At 37.3% G+C, this 11,031-nt stretch overlaps 1 protein-coding gene across 46 annotated transcripts in view; it reads left to right on the forward strand.

Moving 5' to 3' along the window:
* PPP1R12B (protein phosphatase 1 regulatory subunit 12B) overlaps positions 1-11,031 on the forward strand; it is a 247,708-nt gene that overhangs the window by 147,603 nt on the left and 89,074 nt on the right. For 2 of the 46 annotated variants that reach the window (XR_013417846.1, XR_013417874.1), the window contains one exon: positions 2,611-2,757. The exons of 38 other annotated variants lie outside the window; for them this stretch is intronic. Coding sequence is in view for 3 of the 8 variants with exons in the window: in XM_078003394.1 (XP_077859520.1) it covers positions 2,611-2,631 (21 nt within the window). In the remaining 5 variants the exon portion in view is untranslated. Of the gene's footprint in view, positions 1-2,610; positions 2,770-3,786; positions 4,028-11,031 lie in introns of those variants that run through there. 6 more of the 46 variants (XR_013417850.1, XR_013417848.1, XM_078003394.1 and 3 more) reach the window with 4 other exon arrangements.

Raw genomic sequence — 11,031 nt, forward strand, 5'->3', positions numbered from 1 at the left:
ATTTTTTTTTTTGAGACAGGGTCTTGCTCTTTCACCCAGGCTGGAATGCAGTGGTGCAGTCATGGCTCACTGTGGCCTCAACCTCCCAGGCTCAAGTGATCCTACTACCTCAGCATCCCAAGTAGCTGGGACTACAGGTGCAAGCCACCACGCCCAGCTAATTTTTGGAGTTTTTCTAGAGACGGGGTTTCACCATGTTGCCCAGGCTGGTCTCGAATTCCTGGGCTCAAACAATCCTCCTGCCTTGGCCTCCCAAAATGTTGGGATTATAGGCATGAGCCACAATGCCCAGCCAATAATAGTTAATTTTAATGCTAGAAAGGAAGCTTTAATGGTTATTATCTTTATCTTATGCCTCCAGTCAGAGTTAGACCTAAATGATTCAAAATACCTATGGTTTTTTTCCACCCTCTTCTTAAAGATTTCAAAAGAAGATTGTTTAATACTTCACTTATATAGCAGTGACAACAGCATGGTTTAGGAGACCTTTCTGTTGTTTAAACTGAATCTCTATTGAGGTCATTGAAGTTCGTTTCCTTTTTTATATAACAAGAAAAATGTAACCAACATTTATGTACAGGTAAGATATATGGTCAGGAATGGCCATAATGTTTGCTGTCAATAGAATATTTGGTCAGGGAAATGCAAATCAAAACCACAATGAAATAGATCATCTGATCTCTTAGAATGGCTGTTATCAAAAAGACAAAAAATAACAAAACCTAGTGAGGATGAAGAGAAAAAGAAACTCTTAATACACTATTGGTGGGAATATAAATTATTGTAGCCATTATGGAAAACAGTATGGAAGTTCCTCAAAAACTAAAAATTGAACTACCATATGATTCAGCAGTCCCACTACTGGGTATTTATCCAGAGGAAAGAAAAACAGTATATCAAAGAGATGATGCTCCCTGGTGGTCTAGTGGTTAGGATTTGGTGCTCTTGCTCTCTCTTATGCTCTGTCTCTCTCCCGCTCTTTCTCTCTCTCAGTCTCACTCTCTCTGTGTCTTTCAAAGAGATATCTGCACCCCTATGTTTATTGCAGCACTATTCACAATAGCCAGGACATGGAATCAACCTAAATGTCCATTAATAAATGAATAGATAAATTAAATGTGGTATATGTACATAGTGGAATACTATTTAGCCATAAAGAAAACTGAAATTATATCATTCACAGCAACATGAATGATCCTGGAAGCCATTGTGTTAGGTGAAATAAGTCAGTCACAGAAAAATAAGTACCTCATGTTCTCACTCATATGTAGGATCTTAAAAAGTTGAGCTCATGGAAGTAGAGAGTAGGATTATGGTTACTGGAGTCTGGAAAAGGGGGACAGTCAGAGGTTGGTTAACAGATATAAAATTACAGGTAGGGGAATAAGTTCTAGTGTTCTGTAGCACTAAAGGGTGAATATACTTAATGATAATTTATTGTATATTTTCAAATATTTAGAAGAGAGGATTTTGAATGTTTCCAACACAAAGAAATTATTTTTGGTGATAGATATGCTGATTACCTTGATTTGATCATTACATATTGCATATATGTATTGAAATATCACTTTGTACCACATAAATACGTACTATTATAATGCATCAATTTAAAATTTTTCAGAAGAGAGTATGTGATAGACTAGTCATGCATTGCTATGCTGGGGACAGCAAGGAACATGCTTAGAAGGCTGGGGACCCTACTTAAGCCCAACATAGTACATAATTTTAGTCCGAACCCATCCCCATTGGTAAATCCATGCACCAGTGAAACTAACATGAATATTTAAAATTGGCATCTTAGCACCTGCTTGACAGATGTGTTTAAAAACAATTCTGTTTTGTTTATCCACATTACGTATATGACAGTCTCTGAGAATCTTAATAGATCCTTTGTCTTTCTAAATAAAAAATAATCTGCATCTTAATTTGAGGAATAGGGTTATTCTAATTATATCTGAAAACGCTTTTATATTCAGCAGTGTGTTTGCTGTTTTCTTTACTATAGTAGTAATCACATAGAATGTTTGCCCTGGAGGGAACAAGCATAGGTACACCACAGAAGGTAATGACCATTGGATTATTTCCATCTTTTTTAACCTGCATCTTTGGCCTGGATTCCATTTTCTTTACATTGAATTTTATCTATTGCTTTCTTACTGTTTTCCCTGTTTACTCTGGAGCTGTTTTCCAAGCCAATCCTGTTGTATAATTGAATTTATCACTAGAGGGCACAAGTGGTCAACAGAAAAGATGTTGGTGCACAGGCAGAATGGTGCCCTAAAGAAGCTGAGCAAAAGACAAATTGCTTTTGTTTTAAAGGAATTGTTGAAAGACCCAGTTCAATGTAGTAAAGGTACTTGCCTCCCAGCTTTTGGTATCATAGGATTGGAAGAGAATCTAGAGATATCTTGGGTTAGGAACCTCATTTTACAGTTAAGAAAACTGAGGCCCAGAGAAATTAAGAATTATTTGGGCATGATATCTCTGCTAGGTGAGCAACCTATACCTTTTTTCAGGGAACCTCTTTGTTTTACTATAGTGAGGCAAACCTGAAATTAGGACTTGTATCCTTTTTTATTCCCTATTCATCCATTTGGTTTTTTTACTCAGCAGGTTACATGTTCGAATTGACTTGCTAGTAGCATCTCACCTCCTTGAGTGAAGGAACGTCTTCTTGAAGGACAACTTAAAAGCCTACTCAGAGTATCAAGATTCAGTGGGTAGAGCATCAGCATTCTTCTGCTGTCCTTGACATAGGTGGGTAGTTATGTATGTCAGGAAGTAAGACTTTTCATACTTTTCTTTTCCCCTAGAATCTCTGTTGCTTTTAGATGAAACAGGTGGCACTCAATCTGAACAAAATCACTGAAACCTTACCCTAAAAGTTAGCAATGTAGCTGTCCCCATCCAGAATGCAACCAGTAGGTCTGGATGACTAATCATCCCTCAAAACTCATTGGTAAAGGAGATAGTACTAAAGAGTTACTGAATCATAGATATCAAGGTACCTGCCTCAGATAACTGGGGGTATGCTAGTGGAGAGATCTCTTGGTAAAAGTCTTCTAAAAGAGGTAAGCAATCAAATACAAGGTTTTCAAACTAAATAAAAGAACACAATTGGAATTTGCTAGGAGAGCTGAGTTTTGAACTTTAACAGAAAACAGATGCCCTAGAAATATACCAAAAGCCACTAAATGCATTTTCCATTTTGTCCTGCCTTTACTTTCATAAGCATCTTAATTCAACAAGTGCTTTTAACTGCCTATTATGATCAAGCACTTTTCTAGATTCTGGGGATGCAACAATGAACAAACAGCCCTGCTTTTATGGAATTTACATTCTAGTGGGGGAGACAGACTATAAAATAAATATGTAAATTAAATATTATGTTAAAAGGTGATATGTACTATGGAAAAACCATATAGAGTAGACTAAGGAGGAATCAGAAGTGCCAACATGAAAGGAGGATGACATTATAAGTAGGGTGGTCAGGATAGGCCTTACCAAGAAAATATGATTTAAGCCTAGACTTCAAGGAAGCAAGGTGGGAAACTATGTAGACATGTGGGGGTAGAGTGTTATGGACAGAGGGAACAACAACTGCAAAGACCCTAAGACAGGTGTCTGGCATGCCTGAAGACAGGTTAAAAAAAAGAAAAAAAATCAGTGTGGCTAAAGTGGAATGTGCAAGAAGGCCAAATGGCATAGACTGATAAGTTATTATAAGAACTTTGGCTTTTGTAGTTTTGAGCAGAAGAGTGACATGATTATACTTATATTTTAAAGGATCACTGCCTGCTATTTTGGAGAATGTACTCTGAGAAGACATTAGCGGAAGCAGGGACATCAGTTAGGAGGCCATTATAATGCAACAATCCAGGGGAAAACAGATGGTGGTTTGTACCAGGAGAACAGCAGGCAGTAAAGATGCTGAGAAGTTGTCATATTCAGAATGTATTTTGAAGTTAGAACCAATGAGATTTGCTATTTTCTTGGATATCAGGTGAGAAAACAGAAGGTTGTCAAGGTTGACACTAAGACTTTTTAGCTAAGGCAACTAAAAGCATGAAATTTTATTAACTGAAATGGAGAATACTATAGGAAGAATACATTTGGTGGGGGGACAGTAGGCATTTGGTTTTGGTTTTAGAATTGTTAAATCTAATAAATCTGATTGACATGTTTCCACATGGAAATGTCAAGAGGACAGTTAGATGTAGGAATCTGGAATTCAGGATTAAGGACCAGGCTGGAACTATGTCTTGGATATCAGTAAACCTAAAGATTGCATTTTAAAACCATGAGATTGAATGTGACCACCAAGAGAATGAACGTAGACAGAGAAGAGGCTGAAAGAGCCCTGGTGCACTCCGAAATTCAAAGTGAGGAGAAGTGGAAGAATCAGCAAAGGAAACTGAGCAATCCTGGTACCTGACCCTGTGAATATGGATGTAGTTTCCGCCTTTTCCCAAAACAAAATCAAACAAAACAAATGGAACAATAGGCAGTTTTATCATTGTTCTTATTTTACTTCTTTTTTCAAGGGCTATTTCCCATGAAATCTGCTCAGTCTATTTCTAAATGGGCTATGCAGTGGTATAGGAGAGCTGGACATTCCAGAGCATCTTCTGGCGTCTTTTGAACTAGAAATTGCTTCCTTTCTGCAACGTTGTCTAGAGGCCTTTGAAGTCCAGGGATGTCATAAGACTCTTCTTACTCTTCTTACTACATCAGAGGGATTCTATTGATTACCATGTCTCCAAATGATCTGTTAACTTACCTCTTGGTCTCCTTTGCCAAATTTTCTTCAGCTCTATTACATCTTTGAATAACTGTCACTTGCAGTTAAGAAGACTCTTGGGACCGGCCATGGTGACTCATGCCTGTAATCCCAGCACTTTGGGAGGCCGAGGCAGATGGACCAATTGAGGTCAGGAGTTCAAGACCAGCCTGGCCAACATAGTAAAACACCATCTCTACTAAAAATATAAAAATTAGCTGGGTGTGATGGCGCCTGCCCGTAATCCCAGCTACTCGGGAGGCTGAGGCATGAGAATCGCTTGAACCTGGGAGGCGGAGGTTGCAGTGAGCCAAGATCACACCACTGCACATCAGCCTGGGCAACAGAGCAAGACCCTGTCCCCCCACAAAAAAAGACTCTTGGAAAAACTTTTATTAGAAATAAAACACCTAACACGTAGAGATGTTACTGTATATTAAAATTTGATTTATTAATAGCTCTGGGGTGGCTAGAATGACAGTTATAGACTAAATTTAAAGCTAAAAAATACTTTAAAGGCCACCTAGTTAACACTGTCATTTTGAAGTTAACCGCTGAGGCCCAGGAGGTGTGGAGGTTAAGTACCTTGCTAGTATCACAGAGTCGTAGTCCTAGTGCACAGCTGTTGCACTACCTTCAAAATTTGTATCTTTATATGTGTTATATCTCTTATATCATACCACATACTGTTATGACAAGTAATATGGCATAATAGTTAAGAGTGCAGACCCAGGAGCTAGACTCCCTGCGTTTAACCCCAGCTTAACCATTTAACTATTTTGGATAGGTTATTTAACCTTTCTGTGCCTCGGTTTCCTCATCTGTAAAGTAGGGATTATGATAGTCTGCCTCTTAGCATCGTGAAATGAAAATGAGCTAATACATTTAAATAGAGATAATTACGATCCATTTAAATTATTTTCCAGATCTCTAAGTTCCTACATCTGGATGAGAGCAAGGCTTTCGGAATACTTTTTTTGGCCTTAGGATCATGTGATTTTGAAGTTATTAATTTATCCTTAAAGAGTGGATTATTTGGAGAGTCACAGAAGTAGCCCCAAATCCTCTATAACTCCAACATGTGTTCTGACATATAACTGAAGAATTTTGAGGAATAAATTTTAAAGGAGATTGCTGAAGTAGGGAGAAAGAAATGAGTAGAAAGGAAAGGAACAAGAACTAAATGTTTCAAATGCTGTTTGGAACCTGTTGAGCATCTGATCAAGTCAAGTCCCTGCAGCTTCTCTGTCAAGCAAGCAGGCTTTCATTTTTATGGCCTAAATAACCCATCCCATTTATGCTTCTTTGCCAGTCCTTCCAACAGTCCTAGTTTCAGAGATCTTTACTATTTTTTCCCACCTTCTTTCTTTGAGTAAATAGCAACCCTTTTTCTCCAATGTTTCACAGCGTTGCTTCTGGCTATTTGCTGGATCCTTTCTGTTGAGCAGAATTTTTTAATCTTGTTACTTAATCTTGTGAAGCCCGTTTATCTGCTGGAGGGTATCCAGCAACTTTCTGTCCACTCTCCACCACCAGTCAGTATTTTTGCCATTCTCCTTTTAGGTAAAATCCTAAGTCTGTTTTGTTTTCCTCTCTCTCTGGGGCCCGATTGCCTAATATGGTAAGGTATTTCCCAGACAAGATTGCACTGTGGAGTTAGAACAACAGTTTGACTAAGTTTAAAGACACGGTAGGTGAGCTATCTAATAGTTATTTATGTAGTAAAGTAATTTTTTTTTTTTGCAGTATATTACATAACCACCAAGATCTATTTTTAAAGCAAGCCTCTGTTGCTTTTAACAGACTTAAAGAGATAATAAAATATAGATTTTTCTCCTCTCAACCTGTTTAATCTTTAGGCAGATTTTTTTTTTAAAGAAAGGAAAAGATAGCTCTTCCCCAGAATGAGAGGGTTTTGAGAAGTCTGAGAAATTTGATAACATGATAATGTTCATAAGGATATAAAAGTAAGGGTAAACTTAATAAGCAATGGCTGTTATAAACAGTCCTGTGGTAGCCAGCCTCTGGGAATTGGCAGGCATTCCACATGTAGAAAAGCAAGCTGTCCTGGATTTCTGCAATTTATGACAATGGGCAGTCCCAGGGAAAAAGACAGAGGTTGAGAAATGGCAGCCAACCAATTCTGTATGTGGGAAGCTGCCTGTTATCCAGCGTGCACTGAAGAATCTTCTCTAGATGTTGACTCCATGTTGGCCTCGAAGGATCTTTCCTCTCACTGTACATTTGCTCTTGCTTTTCAACTATAGTTTCTTAAAATACTGCAGATGCTGTGATTTTCTATATATGGGTTGTGTCTTGCTGTAGCCCAAGCTGTATAAACCATCTTAAGAACAAAGTTTCTTTTGGCATCTTCCTTTTATGGACTCTATTAATTTTAGGTCGTGCTGTTACCCAGGAAATCTCAGTAATCAAAGCTCACATGTATTCCTTTGAGACCCTGTAATTTTTGGACCTAGTGTCCCATTACATCAGTGAATTCTGCTTTAATCATAAATCTTTTTTAAGATAGAATAAATTGATCTTTGAGGTATCTGTTTGGACTTCTGTCATACATCTCATCCAAAGATGTGAAAGGTTTATCCGACTACTAAGGATAGTAAATTTCTTGACCTTTTCTTTTTTTGATTTCTTCTTCTGCCTCCAACTGCTTTCAAGATATTAGTTTGTGTTAGTGACTTGACCTTATGTCTTTTTATTAGAGGAACACAGATGAGCTTAAAACTCTGCTGGAGCTTTAAAAAAAAAAAAGATTGTAAAAGATAGTAAATTTCATTAAAGAAAATTCATGAAGTATAGAAAAATATAAAGCAGTAGCTCTCAAAAGCAGCAGGAGAATTGCTAGAGGAGTTTGTAAAAATTCATAGAGCTACTTTCAGGGAATACAGTGATGGGGGATGTTCTACATGTATTAAGTGGAAAGCGTGAGAGATGCTAGATATCCTAAAATGCCCCATATCAAACAAGTATCCTGAAGCTTGCTTGACTTTTGACTGTCTCCCTTGACAGTCATAGATGAAAACCTATCGGTTATCTGAGTCTAAAACCAAACTTGATTTTATGTATAAGCTCATTTTTGATGGTGGGGAGGAAGACAGTTCTAAAAATTCAACCACCATGTAAATGAGGAGAAACTGCTCTTAGTTTTATTTATCCCTGACAGCAATGCCACTTATTATGAGTACATCATGCTACACGTTCTGTAGATCTGCATTTAACCTCTGCCTTCATGATAATTATATGATGCATCCAAATCTCTGACTGATTCTTTATGCCTCCTAGTTTACAGGCCCAAGCATTAACACATTAAAATGCATATTTTATTATAAAGTGCTTTGCTTTTATTTCTTCTTCATATTATGTTACTATTTTTTAATGATTTTAGGTAAGTTTTATATCAGTGATTTTTATTTCAGGATAGTAAGGGGGTGTTAAAAATATTTGTTATGAAAAGGGATTGTTTCAGCTATAAAAGCTAAGAAAAAATTGTCCATAACCATCTGTAACCATATTTTTCAGAAGAAATTATTAACATTCTAGTGAATTTCCTGCTGTTATTTTTCCAAAGTTTTTCTTTTTAAAAAACATATTCAAAACCAACTAATGACATTCTTTAGAAAAGGATTGTTGTCAACTTGAGCATTCCTGGGACACCATCATTACTATGATGACAATTTTATAAGGTTATCTTCAAAGCACTTGGGTTCAACTCTTTTATCAAAGTAGTCCTATGATGGCTTTGATCATAGACAGCCTCCAGGAATAATTGTTTCTCTTTCCGTTGGAGTCTAAGGGTTACCTCGGTTACAGAAGTATTCATTTCTCCTGTTGATAGCATGGCTGGAGAGCCTTAACCATGGCTTAGGCTTAGTTAATGTTAGAGTTCTAGCCCCATGATTGAGGTAGAAAGCTTGATGAAGGATTTGAAGTCCTTTTTCAGCAAATGGAGTGTTTATAGATTTGCCCCAGCAGGAACGTTGAGCTTAAGGCACTAACAGACATTACCTTTAAAAGTGTTATTTTGGTAGAATCTCAAAGGTAGGATAGTTGGACTACCTATCCCAAGCTGTAAAGCTTCCTGTATAAAGCTTGTAAAAATGTAAAGATGAATGGCCACAACCTCCTAGTTTTAATTTTTCTCCATACTGTCTCAGTCTTCAGTAAAGCAAGTTCAAGAATCAGATAGCAGCCATTTAGTGACATGAATCTCTTCATAGAGAAACCATAGTTTTGTAACCTAGTATGATCCTTTAAGGTACATAAACGTTCACACAGATGCGCCTTCATAGAATATGTACTTTTAAAAAACTCTTGACTTTTTTATACTTTAAATTTTTAAAAATCTTTTATTACAACCTTAACTCTTACACCTTAAACTATGTCAGTATTATTGGCTACCAAGAGGAAAGCAGGGAAGTTTTAAAAATCTGTTGGCAAATTAATATGTAGCATAATACATAATACAAGTATTTATTATGGCCTTGGAGCTTACAGCTCTTGTTATGTTTCTAAAAGTTTTTTCAGGTAACAGAAGCATTTTAAGAGGCAAACAACATGTTTGAGTATTACATCACCAAATAAAACATTGTATACTTTATTATGGCATTTTAGGAGTTGGAGGACTTTCAAAAGTGATATGCCAAATGGGTGAAACATGGGGCTGTTTATGGTGGCTGAATGCTATATTTCTAATTTCTCCAAATGTCTGGTATAGCTACTACTTGCTGGCTGTTGTGAAGAGTCAACACTCTGCCTTTCTGAGGCTGATAGAGAAAGCAGATGTTTATACCTATTCTCCAGCAGTATGTGTTGGGGGTGGGACAGTGGTAGCAGCCTCACTTCATCTTTGGCACGTAGTGCTCTAGGTCAGCAAACTTTTTATGAAAAGGGCGTTATAGTAAATATTTTCCACTTTGCTGGCCACGTAATCTGTTGCAATGACTCAACTCCACTGTCATAATGGGAAAGCAGCCATAGATAATATGTAACTAAATGGGAGTGACTATATTCCAATAAAACTTTATTTACAAAAGCAGGCTGGTGGACTGGATTTGGCCTGCAGGCCACACTGCAGTTTGCTGGCCTCTGCTGTAGGTTACTGATACAGAAAGTATTTGCTAATGTCCAAATGTCAATTTTCTCTCATCCAAGCACTTCTCTGGTAACTCAGCATTGTGCCAATTCCCCTTATTCTTTGTTATCAGCAACAGTTTGTGGGGGAACATCATGTGTTGAGAGGGATAAATGTTGTTTGGGACAGCATTAATGAGTTTTGGTCATGCAGCAGGAAGCAAGCTGTAAAGCTTCCTGAATGAGAAAGTGAAGGAAAGAAGGGGAGTTGCTTCCATGTCTTTTTAAATATAGTCTGTTATGTTTCAGTTCATTACCTTTTGAGGAGAAAGTCTGAAATGGTTCTCCCAGCGTGTCCCTATCTGTTTTTCTCATCTGATCCTATTCCTTCTTACTTCTCAAGGACCAATCTTTGAGGTTAGCTAAGATTACAGTTGGGAATATATAATCACTTAATACTTGAAATTCAGCTTTTGTAGACTGACCATAAGTAAGTTTGCCTTTGAAGCTCACAGGTTCTTGGAAGAGTGCCTGTCAGAAGATTGTTAGTTGCTGTCATTCACTTTAATTTAAGCTTGTTGTCATTTGAATTCCTTAGTTAGGAGTAGATTATGGAATTTACTAGTCTTTTTGCCTTGTCAACACTTAGTCTGCTGAATATGTACGGGAAAAACATTTTGGGGATTAGTGGAGGGGATGACAGAAATCTTCACAGTGATAACCCTGTGCTTGCTTGAAATGATAGTTAAGAGGGGTGGATCTGGGGGAAAAGAAGCTGAAATCCTGATTCTTCAGCAATTTTAAGGGAAAAAAGTGATGAAAACTGACATTAATATGTCACAGTAAAGGCTCATATAAGGTGTGGGAATTGAGCATGGGATGGCATAATTAATTTTGTGCCAAGTGAACAAAATCAGATCCTTTCTTGAGAATAAATGTTCACACAGATGTGCCTTAATAGAATATGTACTTTTAAAAGCTCCATATATGACATGTTGTGTGAGAAGGCCTCTCTTAGATCACTGGTGACCTCTAGTACTTTGGAATACAACTAATGAAATATTATTCGGGCAGTTTATGTATCATTTCTGGAGTTCTTGACTTAGAGCTAAGGGCATGTATAGATATTGATATCTAGCAAGCTGAGCCATTTTCAATTATAA

Source organism: Macaca mulatta, chromosome 1 (genome assembly GCF_049350105.2).
Source record: "Macaca mulatta isolate MMU2019108-1 chromosome 1, T2T-MMU8v2.0, whole genome shotgun sequence".
NCBI classification, from domain to species: Eukaryota; Metazoa; Chordata; class Mammalia; order Primates; family Cercopithecidae; genus Macaca; species Macaca mulatta.